The sequence below is a fragment of the Pipistrellus hanaki genome, assembly GCF_964339955.1.
Source record: "Pipistrellus hanaki genome assembly, chromosome: 18".
In the NCBI taxonomy this organism is placed as follows: Eukaryota; Metazoa; Chordata; class Mammalia; order Chiroptera; family Vespertilionidae; genus Pipistrellus; species Pipistrellus hanaki.
This window is the reverse complement of record NC_140520.1, coordinates 35,375,721-35,394,748: the sequence shown is the minus strand read 5'-3', so window position 1 is coordinate 35,394,748 and position 19,028 is coordinate 35,375,721. Positions and strand designations below refer to the sequence as shown.

The window sequence follows — 19,028 nt, the reverse complement described above, 5'->3', positions numbered from 1 at the left end:
GGATTTGATTCTGGTCAAGGGCATGTACATTGGTTGCGGGCACATCTCCACTGGGGGGTGTGCAGGAGGCAGCTGGTCCATGTTTCTCTCTGATCGATGCTTCTAACTCTCTCTCTCTTCCTCTCTGTAAAAAATCAATAAAATATATTTTAAAAACCAAAGACACATACACACACACACACACACACACACACACACACACAAAACAAAAACAAAAACAAAACAAAACACCAGAAACTCACCCAGAAGACTACATTTCCTGTTGGGGAATCCATTGTCCTACTAAGATGAGGAAAGATTCGAGATCCAGGAGTCCCCCGACTTTAGGGAAAGCTGGGGAGAGGAGAGGAATTAATTTGTTCAGATCTATTGCTGACTCGTTTCAGATATTTCTTAAAGTTGCCTTAGTATATGAAAAAGGTAATCCCTTCTCATGCTATCACCCCGTTTGTTGTCTTTTCTTGACGATCAAACGTACACCACTTTCTCTGCTGACTGAACTTGTCCCTTTTGGTGTGGTTTCTGCTGCCACGGGGACAGTTTTTTTTTTTTGTTTTTTTTTTTTCAAGGTTTCATGGGAAACTGGATGTTTTTTTAGGCCTTATTCCCCCTGACTCCTATGTAATTTGAAAACTGCCATCTCTTCAAAATTTCAACATTCCTCTTGCTTTTGGGCTTTATCCCTTGCTGGTAATTTCTTTCTTCTGTGTCCCAGGAAGCTTTCTAAGGGCTTGTCTTTGGCCCCTTTTCCCCCTTCATCTAGGCCCCCCCCCCATTATTTTCCCTTTAAGCTTTGTTCTTCAGTTCACCCATCTGTGCATCATTCATGCAAAAATCTATACTATCCCTTCAGTCTGTCTCCAGAATTCCAGTTGGCATCTCAGATTTAACTTGTCCAGAATGGAATCTTGCCCCTGTGTTCAAATTCAGTTCTTACCTGTTTTATTTTTTTAATATGTTTTAATTTTAAATTTTTTTTATTTTTAAAGGTGGTTTTGTAGAACTTTTTAAAAAATATATAATTTATTGATTTTTTTTTTTTTTTTTTTACAGAGAGGAAGGGAGAGGGATAGAGAGTTAGAAACATCGATGAGAGAGATACTGATTCAGCTGCCTCCTGCACACCTCCTACCGGGGATGTGCCCACAACCAAGGTACATGCCCTTGACCGGAATTGAACCTGGGACCTTTCAGTCCACAGGCTGATGCTCTATCCACTGAGCCAAACCGGTTAGGGCAATATGTTTTTATTGATTTCAGAGTTGAAGGGACAGGGAGAGAGAGATAGAGACATCAATGATGAGAGAGAACCATTCATCAGCTGCCTCCTGCACACTCCCCACTGGGGATGGAGCCCGCAACCCAGGCATGTGCCCTGACCAGGAACCGAACCGTGACCTCTTGGTTCATAGGTCACTGCTCAACCACTGAGCCACACCGGCTGGGCTTCCCTGGTTTCTTTTACTGCAACCGTTCTGCATTCCCTCTGTTACCAAGGCTTACAATCCGGGAATGGCCTCTGATTCCTCCCTCTGACATTCCCACAGCCAGTCCACTGCCCATTCTATGAAAGCTGCCTTTCTAGTGATTTGAGAATTATCTGTTATCTCTTATTCCACCACTCTGATTTCTGTCCTTCTTACTTTTGCCTAGGTTATTTTAATAGATTTTAACTGATATCTACGCTAGACAGTGATTGAATCTATCAAAATTGAGTTTCCGTCTGTTCCCGTGAGGCTCCCAAACCCATCGTTTAACTGAATCAGCTTCAGATGCTTTGACTTGGCACGAAAAGCCTTCACAGATCGGCCACAACCAAATGTCCAGTTTCTCTCCACTTCCTTCGCATGTACCCGACATCCCAGCCAAACCCGAGGACTCACTGTTCCTCCAGCATAATCTTCTCCGCCTTTGTTTATGCTTTCCTCTCTACCTGGAATGCTTGACCCTCCTCCGGTCTCTGCTAGTTGGGGGACAGCCAGAGGACTTCTCCTTTGTGAAGCTTTCTCGATTCCCCACACCCTGACCTTTTGCTTTGCAACCAACAGGATTTCATTCTCTTCTGAGGATTCCATAGCATATGGTTTCTATAATATTTCTCACATGGAACTTCCATGTAAATTTCATTTCTCTCAGATAATGAGTTCCTAGAGAGAAGGAGCTGTGACCTTTTTAAAAAAATCCTTGTCTTCCTCACAGCATCTAGCAGAGTGCATTTCACAGAGTGCATTTATTATTAAATATCAGTTGAATCTATAGGGGTGTGGCTCCGGACTGGAACTGCTGTGGGTGACAGGAAGGGCACCTGGTGTTAGACCCGGGGGGGTCAGACTGGGCCTGGGCTCAGCAACCTTGGTACTTGGGTTCTGGCTAGGAAAGAATTCAGAGCCAAGACTCAAACTATAAGAGAAAATTTATTTATAAAATCACAGAGGTGGGAGAAGTGGTTTGTAGAAGAAATGGGCTGAGTATACAAGTTATGGAGGTAAAGGAGTGTGGAAGCGAATGGCTGATGGTAATGATCTGCGGGGGAGAGGGGAGAGTGCAGGAGAAGGGAAGGCTCCCAAGAGGAAGAGTGCCCTGGATCCTCTGTCCTGAGGGTTTAAATATATAATTATACTAGAGGCCCAATGCATAAAATTCGTGCAAGGGTAGGCCTTCACAGCCCCAGCTACTGGGCCCTCATGGCGCTGGCTGCCTTGCAGCCCCTCGGCCCCGCCCCCTGCCCAAGTCTGCCCCCACACACCCCTGGTTCCCTGGTTGCACGGAGTCCCTCTGTGGGGCAATCATGAGGTGATGGCTGGGCCCCCCATCAATCGCATCACACACGCCTCCGCTGGCCTGTGGGTGTCACAGCGTGGCCATCCACACAGTCGTTCCACTGTTCGGCCACTCGGCTGATTTGCATATTATGCTTTCATTATTATAGATTTCAGAGAGGAAGGAAGAGATAGAAACATCAGTAATGAGAGAGAACCATCGATAAGGCTGCCTTTCTCACAGTGGATCAAGCCCACAACCCGGGCATGTGCCCTGTCAACCACTGCACCAGCTGGGCTCCTCAGGGTTTTCAGGGTGGAGATCTTAGGGGCGGTCCCAGCGGGAGGTCCTATAGAATATTCAGCGTCTTCCCAGGCGTGTCCTTCCGGAGTTGGGCTTGATTGGTCAGCGCCAGGGCACGGGATCATTATCCAATGCAGCTGGTCCTGAGGTCAGGCGTGGGGTGGCTTCTCTGGTTTTGTGGCTTTTCTGGGCCTGGAGCTGGAATACAACTGAGGCCTCAACGTTACTCCAGGGAGGAGAGGTCAGGGGGTCCAAACCACAAGGTCACCCTGGAGGGGAGGCCCCGCCCTACAGTTGTCCTTTGCCGGACACCCAGGGTTCTCTGGCCTGGCGGCCTTCTGTGCCCGGCCCGTCGTCCTTGCTCTGCTCCTGTCTGTCTAACCGCCTCCCACACCGCATGCCACTCATTCAGAGCCTGGTGTGGTTGCTCACCAGGGTTAGGTTTTAGACCGCAGCCTCCGTTCCTTCTGTTATCCTGTAACATGCATAACCGGTCTCTCCCAGAGGCCCCCGTCCAAGTGTGCAGCAGAGCGAGGCCGGCAAGGCGGTGAGAGGTGATGGGTGTTTTTCTGTGCGGGGAAACTTGGACCGAGCTGATGTTTATAAGCACGAGGGAGACAGGACATAGCGTGCTTAACCCAACTTCCCCTTTTCTGAGTAATTTTTTCGTTCTTACACAATTCAGTGATCCCGTGGGCTCAGCCCCGCCACCCAGCAGGTAAGTGAATGTACTGTGGAGATCCTTACTCCAAGAATTGTCTCAAAAACACAGAAGCTTTTCTGAGGCTTGAAACTTGGCCCAAACGGCTCCCTCAGAGGCGAAGATGATTCATTGATCGTGAGAAAAAGAAGCAGAGAAAGGAATACGGTGTTCATGACGGAGAGAAGAAGCCACATGCTAGAAGTTTTTTGTTTTTGTTTTTTTACTCAGACTAACAGTTAACAATGCTTTCTGTTAATAACATGTACAGCGAACACAGAGACAGCTAGACAGTATGTGGTAAAGAAACGGCCCAGCCCTGGCCAGTGAGGCTCAGTTGCCTGGAGCATCATCTGCTGCATCTGAAGGTCATGGGTTTGATCCCACGTACAGGAGGCAACCTATCGATGTCTCTCTCTCTCTCTCTCTCTCTCTCTCTCTCCCCCACTCCCTCCTTCTCTGAAATAAATTAAAAATAAAAAAAAGAATTGCACAAACAATTGGCTCTCACTAGATAGGCCGCAGATGTGTGTGTTTTTAAATATATTTTATTGATTTTTTACAGAGAGGAAGGGAGAGGGATAAAGAGTTAGAAACACCGATGAGAGAGAAAAACATGGATCAGCTGCCTCCTGCACACCCCCTACTGGGGATGTTCCCAAAACCAAGGTACATACCCTTGACTGGAATCACTGGAATCGAACCTGGGACCCTTCAGTTCTCAGGCCGATGCTCTATCCACTGAGCCAAACCAGTCAGGGCTGCAGATGTTTTGTAGCGTGTATATTGCAATTTGGAGAGTTCAAATGACTTGCCCGAGTTCACACAACTAGGACAAAATTCATCTGATTTGTGGTTCAAAGAGCTTTCTACTAAGAGCAAAATCTTTCTTTTCTATTAGAGCAGCTCTGATTTTTTAAGTCATCCTCTGTTTAGACTCAATTGTCACCTTTGTATTCCTACAGCATGTTGGACATGCTTCTATATGTTTTGTATGTATGTATATATATATGTGTGTGTGTGTGTGTGTGTGTGTGTGTGTGTGTGTGTAGTTAATCCTCACCTGAGAATATTTTAGGACATTTTCCCATTGATTTTTAGAGAGAGTGGAAGGTTGGGGAGAGACTGAGAAACATCGATTGGTTGCCTTCTGGATTGATCCTGCAACTGAGGTAACTGCTCTTGACCAGAATCGAACCCGGGACCCTTCAGTTTGCAGGCTGATGCTCTATCCACTGAGCCAAACTGGTAGGGCTATATGTTATGCATATTGATAGTTTACATTGTAATTATGTTTATCTGACTATTCCTTCCCACTAAACTGAGCTCCCCAAAGATAGGTGCCACATTGTCTGTGGCCTGGCATGGCTTAGGCGCTTCGAAGATTCTAAAGAAGGGCAAACAGGAACCCATCAGATTATTCGCATGGCCCAGTGCATTGTTCTGGTTTTGGTTGCTTCTACTGTGCCGATGGTATTCCTCCCTGGCTGCAGGCTTGCTTGTGGTAGATGTTTTCTCACAAAGAGAAAACAAAATCTCGGCAGAACATTTTCCGTTTCAGATGCTATAGTTTTAGCAACGGGTTTTCAGTTCTTGGCTGGGATGAGGCTGAGTAGGAGGGCAAAAAGAAGAGGCTGACTAGTTTTTAAAAAATCTGATTTAACTAGTGTCTTAGAGGTATGAGTAGAAGAACAGGGCTGTTTCAAGGCTGACTATACAAAACCCTTGATAGCCAGGCTGGGTATGGTACAGTGATTGGGTGTTGACCTATGAACCAGGAGGTCACAGTTCGATTCTGGTCAGGGCACAAGCCCTGGTTGTTGGCTGCATCCCCAGTTGGGGGCCTGCATCATTCTATCTATCTACCCTGTTTCCCCAAAAATAAGACAGTGTCTAATATTAATTTTTGCTCCCAAAGATGCGCTAGGTCTTATTTTCAGGGGTTGTCTTATTTTTCCATGAAGAAGAATACGGGACACATTTATTGTTAAATGAAAATAAAGGAAATTTATTACCTGTATACGGTGCGGTAGTACGGTAGTTGTCAATACAAACCAGACAAACTGTAAATCCTACAGTATCAAGAATTTACTCATTTATTCAATGACAATCATGTCATCATCTTCTGGAACATCATCATAACAATCCAATTCCTGAATTTCCTGGTGAATTTCTTGTGACTCCATTTCTTTCAGAATTAGTGGACCAAATCTCTCATGTTTAGCCTAGGGGGGCCTTATTTTGGGGGGATGCCTTATATTTCACTCAGAAGGAAACCTGTAAATAGGTCTTATTTTCGGAGGATGTCTTATTTTCGGGGAAACATGGTATCTCCGTCTCCCTCTCCTTCTCTCTTTTTCTCTGAAATCAATAAAAATATATTTAGAAAACAAACAAAACCCCTTTGATATTAAAATCATTTGTTCTTTGAACCAATAGCAAAGGATGATTCCAAAATAGCTCATAAGGGCGGCAGAATCTAGTTTTCCTTTCTGATTTCTCTTTCTCTTTCTTAAAACCCACCCTCTATTCAAACACACATTTTATCTCAGGAAACATATTTAACTTATTCCTTCCTATTACTGTTGGGAGGATGATGAATAATCTGGTTTGGGAGCAGCAGGAAAATGAAGGAAGGACTTTTATTGGCTAGTGTCCTTCCCCCCCTCCCTCCCAGCTTAGTTGGTGCAGATCCTTGGCCCTGGTTTTGAGAACTGTACTCACTGGAGCATGGAAGTTCTCTTTCCTTGAGAAAAAACGTGGGAAGGAGCTTGCCATGAAGTACAGGAGGAGGGTGGGGAGGAGGTGGTTGGGTCTGGGAAGTGGTGAGGTGCCCACAAGTTTGAGAAGTTAAGGGAAAGCTCAGGACTGGCTACGGTGGAAATACCCTCCCTCTGAAAAATCAAAATAAGGAAACATAATGTAGTTGAAATCATATAGAATTTAACATACCGAACTTAGCACATCTCAGGTCTCTCTGTTGAATTATCTCAATTATTTCAGCTTTTAATCTGTTACTTACTTTATATTTCTAAACTATTTGTTTCTTCTTTTATTTCTTAACTTAGAAACATTAGACATATCTACTCTATTTTTGTTACAGTAATTGAAATTTTAAGCATTTTACATCTCATCCCTTTTCTTGTACCTCATCCTTCCAGTAGAGTTATATCACAAGTTTGGCTACATCAATAGACAGTGTTACATTATTATTATCTTTATATATTTTTATTGATTTCAGAGAGGAAGGAAGAGGGAAGGAAAGATAGAAACATCAATGATAAGGGAGAATTATTGTCTGCCTCCTGCATGCCTCCCTCTGGGGATCGAGCCTATAATCCCAGGAATATGCCCCTAACCAGAATCGAACCCAGGATCCTTCAGTCCACAGGCCAACACTCTATCCACTGAGCAAAACTGGCTAGGGCTGTTTACATTATCATCACTGTGTAAATAATGTGGAGCCAAGTAGTGTATTTTGATTGTCTTATGTCTTGAACAACTCTGTTTGTTGTGAAGTTATAATAATTTAACTTATCGAGTGTACTATGCACCTATCTTAAATTTATTTCTCAAATGACAATTCTGCCAAATGATTATTAACATTTTCTCTCAAATGGGCAACGTGTCAGAGAACTTAATTTTCTTTTTCCTGGAGACCTTCCTCGTCCCGAATACTTCTTTTTAGTCACCAGCGCCACCTGCTGTCTGTAGGTAGATAGGAAAGGCAGAATTATGAGGCGCAGGATAGATGTCCTTTCTCTGGTCTCTGACCCTGAGAGTGACCGTCTGGAGGAAGGAATGTGGTCCTTGAGACAAGAGTTAGAAGAGAGACTGTAAAATGATTAGCTATTCTCTTCCCTGGCCCCATCACCCTTTTCTTCTCTGTGTTTTCCCAGGAGGAGGGAAGCCTAGTCTGTATTATAATACTTTCTTCCCATGCTACGGTCATCCTAAGCTTCTGTCTGATCCCCCAGAGCAGTGTTTCCCAAAGTGTGGTACGCGTACCCCCAGGGGCATGGGAAGAGTTTGGTGGGGGTCCGCGTTGCACCGGAGTTTGGTGGGGATATGCACTGCACCGTGCTTAGCTGTGCCTAATTCTACGTTCTCATGAGTACGAGGGGTGCTCAGCGTTACGGAAATTATAGAAGGGGGACACATATGTCAAAAGTTTGGGAAACACTGCCCTAGAGGAAAAGGGAGAGCTGGGCTGCCCACTTGCCAACAAAAACTTACAGCTTTATTGGGTATAATTGATGGATGATAAACTACACCTAGTGGAAGTGTATAATTTCATGTTTTTTGATATGAAATTGTTGCTACGCTCAAGATAATAAGCATGCTACTCCCAAATGTTTCCTCATGCCCCTGCCCTCGTTTTGTTGTTTTCTTATGTAAAGTGTCTTTATTGTTGGCACCTCCACCCCCACCCTGGTCTTTAAAAATCTTTGTTGAAAGTATTACGTAGGTTCTCCTTGGCCCTGCATTAACCTCTTCCAGCCGGCTCCCATCCTCTCCCCCACCCCATTAAAAAAATACTTTTATTGATTTCAGAGAGGAAGAGAGAGGGAGAGAGGAAGAGAGAGAAACATCAACGATGAGGGAGAATCACTGATCGGCTGCCTGTTGCACACCTCGCCCCCCTTGGGGATCAAGCCTGCACCCTGACCGGGCATTGAACCCTGACCTCCTGGTTCATAGATTGCTGCTCAACCATCCCTCCTTCCCACCAGCCATCCCTCCTTCCCTCCCTCCACCCTTCCCCAGGCATTGGTCTCTGTTCTGTCGTTATATATTAGTTTGCACTTTCTATAATTTTATGTCAATGGAAGCATAATGTAAGGACTCCTTTTTGTTGTTGTTGGCTTTTTTCGCTTGCATTATTATTTTGAAATTCGCCATGCTGCGTGGATCTGTAGTGCATTCCATGTTATTGCTCAGTGGCATTCTGCTGTGCGGATTTAGCACAATCAGTGTCCCCATGGACTCACGGAGGGACATGTGGCTTGTGTCCCGCTCTTGGCCATTTCAAACAAGACCACAGTGGACATCGCCATGCAAGGCTCTGCCCAGAAGCACGTCATCGTTTCTCCTGGGTCGATATTCAGGAGTGGAATGCTTCAGTGGTATGGTAGGTGTACACTTAGCTATTAACAAAACTGCCAAATGGTGACACTGTTTGCCTCCCCGACCGCAGAGTCTGGGAGCGCACACTAGCCAACAGTTGATCCGGTCAGTCTTTCACATTTTAATCCTTCGAACTGGGTGTAGTAGTTTTTCTTTGTGGTTTTATTTTGATTCGCATTTCCGAGTGACAAAGATGTGGAGCATCTTTTCAAGTGTTTATTTTTGAAGGATTCCCTTCCCCCACCCTCTTTTTGTTGTTAATCCCCAGCCAAGGATCTTTTTCCATTGATTTTTAGAGAGAGTGGAAGGGAGGGTAGAGACAGAGAAAATTCCATGTGCAGGAGTCACATCAATAGGTCATCTCCTGCACTGCGCTGACCAGCCAGGCCGGGCATTGAGCCTGAAACCCAGGTCCCTCTTCCTGACCACAATCCAACCCGGGACTCTCAGTCCGCAGGCCGACCTACCCCTTTTCACGTCCTGCATTGGTAACAGGGATAATCCTAAATTTGGGCCGAGGAAGCAGTGTTCCTTGACAGGTATCATTAAACGCCAGCTTTCACCAGTGGGCTATAAAATTCTTAATTTACTAGCAATTCCCAAATCTGAGGGATAAAATTACCCTGGTGAGTTAAGAGAACCAATATAAGGAGCAGTTTCTTAAAAAGATGTTGTGAGTGAAGTGCCTGTTCCCTGAATGTGAAGGGAGAGCCCTAGATATTTTTCTTCCCATTCCCTTCCATCAGAGCAGATTGCTTTCAGATTAGCTGAAGGTCATTTCAGAAACGAGAGAGACTGCGCTTTGATGGGTTGGCCGAGTGGCTGCGGTCCTAGAGCAGGCGGAGAGGAGGCGATAGCGGATGGAGAATTGCCAGAGAAATGTGGATGGCAGACTGATAGGCCCCTGCCTGGCAGGCACCAGCCAGTGTGTGTGTGTGTGTGTGTGTGTGCTCTGGGGGAAGAGTAGGCAGGTGGGCGAGGCTGAGAGAAGAGGGGTGGACATGTGTCAGCACCTGATTAGGTCAGGGACAGGCCCAGGAGAAGAGGGGGGACATACTGAATATGAAAGTCACCTCCTAAAAGAGAAGCCACCTCCTAAGTAGTTTGTCCAGAGGAGCGTGAGAACTGAGCTGGAATAGCTTTTATTCTCCAGTCTCCTACAAACCAGATTCCTTCCGCTTTGGGCTCCCCGACCCCGCTCTCCTTTGGGGTTCCATGCTTTTGTGGTGGCAGCCCCGCCACAGCTCGCCTTTCCTGCCCGGCTCCCCGACCACAGTAAACGGCTCTCCGGTTCCTCTCCCGTACAGTGTAGTGGTTGCTAACCAGTCAGGGCTGGAGAGCCGAACGGCCTGGCTTCGGCGTCTGGCTCTGCCATGCACTGGCCGCATGACTGTGGGCGACCTGCTAATCTCCCAGTACTCGGGTGCTTTTGTAAGAAGAGAGATGAAAATATTACCTCCCTCAGGGAGTTGTGAGGATTAAATGAACTAATAAAAGTGTATAGAACAGCCCTGGCGGGTGCTACATGTCAGCCCAGGCACTGAAGGGTGGTGGGTTCGATTCCCGGTTGGGTATGTACAGGAGGAGACCAATTGATGTGTCTTCTTCTCTCTCTCTCTCTCTCTCTCTCTCTCTCTCTCTCTCTCTCCCTCCCTCCCTCCCTTTCACTCTCTGAAAAGCAGTGGGGAAATTTCCTCAGGTGAGGATTCACAAAGCAACATCCATTCAGAACAGTGCCTGGCAGGCTGTAAGCTCTCCGTAATGAGTTTATTGGAACCTAACTCCTTGGCTCCACTTTCAAGGCACTTCCCACTCTGTCCTCCTTCCTCCGTGCCCTGGTTGCCTTCACGTCTTGCCCAGTTCACTGGCCTTTTGCTGATGGCTTCATTGAATCGTGAGTCTCTGCTTAACTCAGGTTGCCACTGCCCGGAAGGCCCTCACCAATTCACCGGATCTTCAAAGGTCCCTTCCCATGCCCTCTCCTCTGCCCCCTCTTATCATTATTGTTTGGGGGGGTCTCTCCGGGCCCATCCCCACCAGCATTCTCAGCATGGTGGCATGGAGCGAACAGCACCACCTTCAGTCCCTCCTGCCCATCAGTGCTGTCCCCACGCAGCCTGAGAACTGGAGGCAGAAGCAGGGTCTGAGGCTCCTGCGCCCTCTGTGGAGTGAGCACCTCGCCTTCCCTCACTCACTGAGCATCCCTGAGGCCATTCCGCACAGGCCCCGCGGCCATGGCCACCCGCGGCTTTAACAGCGGGTCAGCCAGGGCGGGTGATGGGTGCTCTCCTGCCCTGCCATTCTCCAAGGGCAGAGGTTCCTTTCAACGAAGATCCAGACTGCCCCACCTCCACCTTCACTTCTGAACCCAGAAAGCAAAGCACATCGCCTTCCTGGGTTCACCAGATGGACCCCTTCCCTCACCATCCTCTCCTCAGAGGAAGCCGGTGTGTTCTCAGGGGCAATGACCTGTCAGTTCTTTCCCGTTAAAAGTCTCATTTTCTACTGTCCTCAGGGCCACTCCAACCTCTAAACTGGTAGGACCGGATGGACTGGGCCAGTTCACTTCCTGGAAAGGGGGCCAGGGAAGCTGAGGGAGTCCCTGGTGGGGTCCGGAGTGCAGACACCTGGTCCAGAACCCTTATTCTATGATCCTTTCCACGGCTGGGCTGCAGCCTCGTCTCACTCTGGACCAATGTCATTGTCTCACGTGTCCCCCAGCCCCCACTGCTTCCTGCCGTGATTCTCTTTCAGAGAGGGAGGGAGAGATAGAAACGTCCATGATGAGAGAGAATCTTCCATGGGCTGCCTCCTGCACGCCCCCTCCTGGGGACCGAGCCTGCAACCCGGGCAGGTGCCCTTGGCCGGACTCGAACCCGGGACCCTCCAGTCCGCAGGCCAGTGCCGGCTGGGGCCCTTCAGCGAGTCTTCATGCCGCCCCTGCCCCTCTCCATCCCCAAACCGTCTCCAGCCCCGCCCAGGGCTGGGGCCTGGCTACTGGAGGCAGAGCCACAGGGCGCAGAGGCCGGGCAGCAGCGGGGCGGGGAGGGCGGCCGCGGACAGGGGCGCCCCGGCGGCGTCCGAGGGGAACAGGTGCAGCTGCCCCGGGTCCGGCAGGAAGGCGCGCGCGTCCTCCAGCGCGGCCCGCGCGGCCGCCGCCCAGCGCGGGTCCCCGGACACGGACACGTCGAAGACGCACGAGTGGAAGTAGGCGTCCTCCACCGGCAGCCGCTCCTTGCACAGCCGCCGCGCCGCCGCCGCGCCCAGCGGGCCCGGGGGGCTGCGGGAGAGCCGCTGGCCCGGCGGGCAGCCGCCCACGCACAGCTGCAGGTCCTGCTCCGCCGAGAAGGCGTGCGCCACGTCCTCCGCCACGCGGATGGCGAAGGACAGCTGCCCGGCCGCCTGGCGCACCACCACGGTGGTGCCGATGTAGGCGGCGCGGATCTCCACGTGGCGGCCCGGGCTCGCCGAGCGGATGGACAGGCTGGAGCCCCCCGGCCGGTCCCCGCCGTTGACCGACCCGTCCTCGAAGGCGGCGGGCAGGTTGTCCACCTCCGCCTGGTACACCTTCTGGTCGATGCACTCCTGCATGTTCTTAAAGATGATGGTGAGCTGGCAGGGCGAGAGGGAAGGCGGTTCGTTCCGGTGCGGGGCACCCTTCCCTTCTTCCTCTCCCCTTTCTTCCCCTTCCTCTTCTTCCCTTCCCCTTTCCTCTTCCCCTTCTTCCCCTTCCTCTTCTTCCTCTTCTTCCCTTTCCCCTTCCCCTTATTCCCTTCCCCTCCTTTCCCTTCTTCCCCTTCTTCCCTTTCTTCCCCTTCTTCCCCTTCCCCTCTTTTCCCTCCTTCCCCTTCTTCCCCTTCCCCTCCTTCCCCTTCTTCACCTTCTTCCCCTTCCTCTTCTTCCCTTCCCCTTTCCTCTTCCCCTTCCCCTTCTTCCCATTCTTCCCCTTTCTCTTCTTCTCTTTCCTCTTCTTCCCTTTCCCCTTCCCCTTATTCCCTTCCCCTCCTTTCCCTCCTTCCCCTTCTTTCCCTTCTTCCCCTCTTCTTCTTCCCCTTCCCCTCCTTCCCTTTCTTCACCTTCTTCCCCTCTTTCCCTTTCTTCACCTTCTTCCCCTCCTTCCCTTTCATCTTCTTTCCCTTCCTCTTCTTCCCTTTCCCTTTCCTCTTCCCCTTCTTCCCCTTCTTCCCCTTCCTCTTCTTCCCTTTCCCTTTCCTCTTCCCCTTCCCCTTCTTCCTTGTCTTCCCCTTCCCCTTCTTTCCCTTTTCCCCCTTCTTCCCTTTTCCCTTCTTCCCCTTCTTCCCCTTCCCCTTCTTCCCACTCTTTCCTTCCCCCCCCCTTCTTCTTCCCCTTCTGCCAGAACCGAAACCTAACATTGTCACTAGTAATAAAATGTAAAAAGAGCTAGCCAGGCTTGATGGCTCTGAATGGTCAGAGCTATTAACTCATTGACTCTAAGTTAAGTCACTGGTGGTAAAATGTAAAAAGAGCTGGCTAACGAAACCAAACATTTGTTCCCTGGTAGTAAAATGTAGAAAGAGCTAGGCAACCTTGATGGCTCTGAATGGTCGAAGCTATTAACTCATCATCTAGTTGAGATAGTGGTGGTTGAGACAACTTTAATTTGTTAATCATATGTAAATGTAAATTCTTGTTGATTTTCTGTTGTTGGATCTTCCCACCTAAGAGATGTCTTTGTTTCAGGATCTCAATAAAAGAAATGGTAAAAGGCCAGAGCATGGAGTAGTCCTCTCCTAAAGGTGGACTCCCACCTGGCCCCCATTTCCCCAAATTAACTCTTTTCCAGTCTTTTCATTTTAGTGTGCAGCCTTCTCCAGAAACTGGACCCTGAGTGGGCCCTGAACCACGCGGGTCATGTTAAGGGACCCACACCCTTCTTTCCCTTCTTCCCCTTCTTCTTCTAGCCTTTCCCCTTCTTTCCCTTCTTCTTCCCCTTCTTCCCATTCTTCCCCCTTTTCCCTTCCCCTTCTTTCCCTTCCCCTTCTTCCTCTTCTTTCCCTTCTTCCTTCTCCCCTTCTTCTTCCCCTTCTTCCCCTTCTTCCCCTTCTTCTTCCCCTTCTTCCCCTTCTTCCTCTTCTTCCCCTTCTTCCCCTTCTTTTCCCCCTTCTTCGCCTTCTTCTCCTTCTTTTTCCCCTTCTTCCCCTTCCTCCCCTTCTTCCCCTTCCTCCCCTTCTTCCTCTTCCCCTTCTTCCTCTCCTTCCCCTTCTTCCCCTTCTTCCCCTTCCCCTTCTTCCCCTTCCCCTTCTTCCCCTTCTTCTTCCCCTTCTTCCCCTTTTTCTTCCCTTTCCCCTTCTTCCCCTTCTTCCCCTTCTTCTTCCTCTTCTTCCCTTTCTTCTTCCCTTTCTTCTCCTTCTTCCCCTTTTTCTTCCCCTTCCCCTTCTTCCCCTTCTTTCTCTTCTTCCCTTTCTCCCCCTTCTTCTCCTTCTTCCCCTTCTTCCCCTTCTTTCCATTCTTTCCCTTCTTCCCCTTCCCCTTCTTCCCCCTCTTCTTCCCCCTCTTCTTCCCCTTCTTCTTCCCCTTCCCTTTCTTCCCCCTCTTCTTCCCCCTCTTCTTCCCCTTCTTCTTCCCTTTCCCCTTCTTCCCCTTCTTCCTCTTCTTCCTCTTCTTCCCCTTCTTCTTCCCCTTTTTCCTCTTCTTCTCCCTTCTTCTTCCCTTCTTCCTCTTCTTCCCCTTCTTCTTCCCCTTCTTCCCTTCTTATTCCCTTTCCCCTTTTCCCCCTTCTTCCCCTTATTCTTCCCCTTCTTCCCCTTCTTCCCCTTCTTCTTCCCCTTCTTCCCCTTCTTCTTCCCTTTCCCCTTCTTCCCCTTCTTCCTCTTCTTCTTCCCCTTCTTCCCCTTCTTCTCTTCCCTTTCCCCTTCTTCCTCTTCTTCCCCTTCTTCTTCCCCTTCCCCTTCTTCCCCTTCTTCTTCCCTTTCCCCTTCTTCCCCTTCTTCCTCTTCTTCCCCTTCTTCTTCCTTTTCCCCTTCTTCCCCTTCTTCCCCTTCTTCCTCTTCTTCCCCTTCTCCCCTCCTACCCCTTCTTCCCCCTCTTCCCCTTCTTCTTCCCTTTCCCCTTCTTCCCCTTCCTTCCCCTTCTTCCCCTTCTTCTTCCCTTTCCCCTTCTTCCCCTTCTTCCTCTTCTTCCCCTTCTTCTTCCCTTTCCCCTTCTTCCCCTTCTTCCCCTTCTTCCTCTTCTTCCCCTTCTTCCCCTCCTACCCCTTCTTACCCCTCTTCCCCTTCTTCTTCCTTTTCCCCTTCTTCCTCTCCTTCCCCTTCTTCCCATTCTTCCCCTTCTTCCCCTCCTTCCCCTTCTTCCCCTTCTTCCCCTCCTTCCCCTTCTTCCCCTTCTTCCCCTCCTTCCTCTTCTTCCTCTTCTTCCTCTTCTTCCCCTCCTTCCCTTCTTCCTCTTCTTCCCCTTCTTCCCCTCCTTCCCCTTCTTCCCCTTCTTCTTCCCTTTCCCCTTCTTCCCCTTCTTCCTCTTCTTCCCCTTCTTCTTCCCTTTCCCCTTCTTCCCCTTCTTCCCCTTCTTCCTCTTCTTCCCCTTCTTCCCCTCCTACCCCTTCTTACCCCTCTTCCCCTTCTTCTTCCTTTTCCCCTTCTTCCTCTCCTTCCCCTTCTTCCCATTCTTCCCCTTCTTCCCCTCCTTCCCCTTCTTCCCCTTCTTCCCCCTTTCCCCTTCTTCCCCTTCTTCCCCTCCTTCCTCTTCTTCCTCTTCTTCCTCTTCTTCCCCTTCTTCCCCTCCTTCCCCTTCTTCCCCTTCTTCCCCTCCTTCCCTTCTTCCCCTTCTTCTTCCCTTTCCCCTTCTTCCCCTCTCCCTCCCCTTCCCCTGCCCCTTCCCCTCCCCCAGCCAGGCCTGGGACAAGGCTCTGATGAACAGCCTGGGGGGCCTCCCTCAGGTCCCCGCTCTCCTTTTGGCCTCCGTCTCAGAAGCTCCCACAGGAAAGGAAGAGTCCCCGCACCCCATGGCGCTCCGCTCCCTCTCCCCAACGTTCTCAGTGGCTTCTGAGCTCGAGTGGAACCCCACGAGGGACGGCGGTTCCGGAGCGGGTGCTGGCAGAGGGGGGCGGTTAGCAGAGGGGCTGTTGGCAGAGGGGGCAGGACCAGGGATGGCAGAGGGGCGGTTGGGGAGACGGCACAGGAGTGCCCCCCCCTCCCCGGGAGGCAGCGGGCTGGGCTGGCAGCGCCCGGGGTGGGGGTAGGGGGACCCCCAGAGGCTGCGGGGGAGCGCCGGTCCTGACCTTGCGGGTGGCCGTGGCGTTGGCGCCGGGCGCCACGGGCGCGCTGGTGGCCTGCACGAAGAGGAAGTCGTTGTCCAGCAGCGGCCAGGCGCCGCGCACGCGGCACGTGTGGAAGAGGTGCTGGAAGCTGCGCACGTGCGGGTCCCCGAAGGCGGCGCAGTGCAGGAAGCCGGGCGGCCGGCCGTGCAGCCGCGCGAACCGCGCCGCGTGGTCGCAGGGGTCCGGGGCGGCGGGGCCGGCGGCGGGCAGGGCCGGGCCGCGCGCGGGCGGCGGCGCCGTGGGGCCCTGGCGGGAGCAGTTGTGCTGGATCATCAGGTCCTCGATGCCGTGCACGGCCGAGTGGAAGGCCAGGTCCCCGCGGCAGGTGCGCGCCGTGCGCCGCGTGCAGAGCGCGTAGGAGCGCAGCGCCCGGCACAGGCCGCCCGCGCCCCCGCCGCCCCGGCCGCCGCCCGCGCCCCGGAGCGCCCCCGGGGAGCCCCCGCCGCGGAGGCTCAGGGTGGACGACACGTACTCGGCGTTGCAGCGGAGGATCTTGCACTGGGAGTGAGCTGGGGGCAGAGCGGGGGCGAGTGAGCTGGTCCCCAGAGCCCGCTCTACCGGAGATGTCCCTCCAGCCCCCACATCTCCCCAGGGGCTGCCAGCCCTCCCTGAAACCACGGAAAGCTCCCAGGGCCCGGCCCCAGCCCCCTAGTCCTGTCCTCACTCGGTTTTGCTAGAATGGATAAGCCCGCTGCAGCTTCCCTGCCCCTCCAGGTCCCTCCCGGGCTCCTCCCAAGCTGATGGGAGACAGTATGCACCTGCCTGAGAGTGTGTGTGTGTGTGGGGGGGGGGGCTGGGCACCCCTTCTTCTCTCCCTCATGCTCATACGCCCACCCTCCAGAGCAGCCTGCCTTCTAGGTCCCCCCAAACCCTCCCCTGGCCCCTCCTTACCATATCCACAGAGGAGCAGCAGGAGAGTGAGAGTGCTTAGAGTTTGGGGGCTGCCATGGGGGGACCGGGGACCGGGGCACTGGCCTGGATCCCCCATACCTATCCAGCCAGGTCCCCGCAGGCTCCGGCTCTCCGCAGCCCTCGGCTGTCCTACCTAGTGGACGATGACTGGCCGGCAGTCCTGCAAGAGAGGGGCGCCGGGAGAGAGGAAAGTGGAAGGCTGTTCCGGAGGGTGTGAGGGGCGTGTGGGAAGGTCAAGAGAAGGATGAGAGGCTGGAGTGTGGGGGGAACGGGGCTCCGGCACCGTACGTGTGGCTGTGACCCCTGTGCCCTGCCCCGCGGCCACACTCAGGCCCCTTATGCAACACCCGGGGCGGGGGTGGGTGGCGGGAGCAGTGAGCGGCCCGGGGTGGGGGGCAGAGTCCGCGGTGTTGCCCCATTCTGAGCGAGCGAAACAGCAGCAGCGTCCAAAGAGGAGGAGTCGTGGGGGCAGAGCAGACCCAACCATCCCAGTAGGTTCCCCGACAGAATGACAGGTTCCCCGGCAGAATGAGGGGCTGGGAAGTGCTTAGGGAACACACCTCCGGTTTGCCTCTCCCCATGAGGAGGGACCCCCGGGGGCCATTCTTCCCCTTTTACCCGCTTTGTGTCAGAATTTTCAGCAAGAAGGAGGAACGGGAGAACACCCGTCCCTCAATATTCAAATGAGAAGGGAACTGATCTCTTCCCGTCTGTTCTAGAGAGCGGCCGTGGTAACCCCTCTCTCCTCGGATCCTGGGGTGCACCCCGAGCATGCACAGCGACATCCACCTGTTAGGAGCCCACCGTTGAGTATTTCCAAACCCGACCCAGGAGTCCCTTTCCCGTTAACCTTCCCTCTGCAGATTCAGGAGTTCTCAGTCTTGGGAGGGGCCTGCCTCTCCTGGGGCAAGGGGACGCCTGGGGCACAATCCCAGGAGGGAGAGTGGGACGGCAGGTCTAGAGTCGTGGGGAGAAATCACTTATGAGCAGGCCAGCCTCCGTGGAAGCCCAAGCAAAGGGCACGCCAGGCAGGGACAGGGTGGACGGGTGTCATGACTAATCATGTGAGGCTAAATTTGGCCTTGATGAGAAAACCACAGACTCAGGGACGCGGGGAACTCCTGCTACAGAGGGAAGCCTGGGGGTACCCCGGAGAAGAAAGAGCTTACACTGCCCGAGGGGAGCCCGAGAGACCTCCAATGGCTCGAGGCCAGAGAGCAATCAGACCGAAGGAGAAATGCAGGTGGGGCACCTGAGCCCCTGAGAGGGGAGAGGTCTTAGCTTTTGGACCAGGGGTTTCTGTGGTCATTTTGTGGAAGCCTAACTTCAATCCAGAAGCCCATGAAAGGCATTGCAATTTCGTTTGACTTACTGTGTCCAGAGATCAAACATCACTCTGCTATCCCGGTCTCCAGCCACGACTGCCTACTCTGTCCGCCAGCTCCGGCCAGGGCATCCCCCGCCTCTTCCTCCATGTCTCCCCCAGGCCCGGGCCTGCTGCAACCGCAGTGAGGCCAGGGAGCCAGAGAAGGGCCGGGGTGGGGGGAAGGGGGAGTATATGGCTGGCGGGAGCACTGGACAGCTGAGCGGGGGGAGGGAGGTGGCTACCGAGTTGACTGTTTTAAAAATAGCTAAGTCCAAAATTCCAGGAGCTTTGATGGGGGTAGGGTGTGGGAGCTGGGAGGGGTAGGAGGATTAGGAAGAATGTGGGGTGTAGGGTGCCAAGTAGGGGAGGGAGGGCAGACAGAACGATGACAGGCAACTCGGAATATCCAGTTCCAGCTTCTGGGACTCCAGTCACTGCCTACGCCAGGCAGCCTTCCAGCAGGGTCACAAAGGAGCCCCCGGCCTTTATCATTAGAGTGGTGCTCTAGCCGGATCGCTCAGTGCACAGAGTGTCAGCCTGTTGGTTTTATTGTCTCTCCTGCCTTCAGTTCTGGCCAAGGGCACCTG

At 52.1% G+C, this 19,028-nt stretch overlaps 1 protein-coding gene across 2 annotated transcripts; it reads right to left on the bottom strand.

Annotated features, from left to right (window-relative positions):
• Positions 1 to 6,612: 6,612 nt before the first annotated feature.
• On the bottom strand, positions 6,613 to 18,594 carry HJV (hemojuvelin BMP co-receptor). 2 transcript variants are annotated; one of them, XM_084866990.1, is made up of 5 exons: positions 18,448 to 18,594; positions 17,694 to 17,864; positions 17,055 to 17,235; positions 16,125 to 16,672; positions 6,613 to 12,502 (listed from the first exon to the last, which is right to left on the bottom strand). In XM_084866990.1, exons 3-5 carry the CDS (start codon positions 17,149 to 17,151, stop codon positions 11,885 to 11,887), a joined length of 1,263 nt encoding a protein of 420 aa, XP_084723116.1. In that variant the 5' UTR covers positions 17,152 to 17,235; positions 17,694 to 17,864; positions 18,448 to 18,594; the 3' UTR covers positions 6,613 to 11,884. The 2 variants fall into 2 exon arrangements, with proteins under 2 accessions (XP_084723116.1, XP_084723115.1); XM_084866989.1 differs by lacking the exon at positions 17,694 to 17,864.
• Positions 18,595 to 19,028: the final 434 nt, after the last annotated feature.

Bases quoted from the DNA above. Each gene is read 5' to 3' on its own strand.
- HJV (XM_084866990.1), bottom strand. From the start codon at position 17,151: ATGGGGGATCCAGGCCAGTGCCCCGGTCCCCGGTCCCCCCATGGCAGC. The intron at 16,673-17,054 runs GTAAGGAGGGGC...CTCTGCCCCCAG, and splicing joins GCTGCTCCTCTGTGGATATG to CTCACTCCCAGTGCAAGATC. The intron at 12,503-16,124 runs GTCAGGACCGGC...TCGCCCTGCCAG, and splicing joins ACGCCACGGCCACCCGCAAG to CTCACCATCATCTTTAAGAA.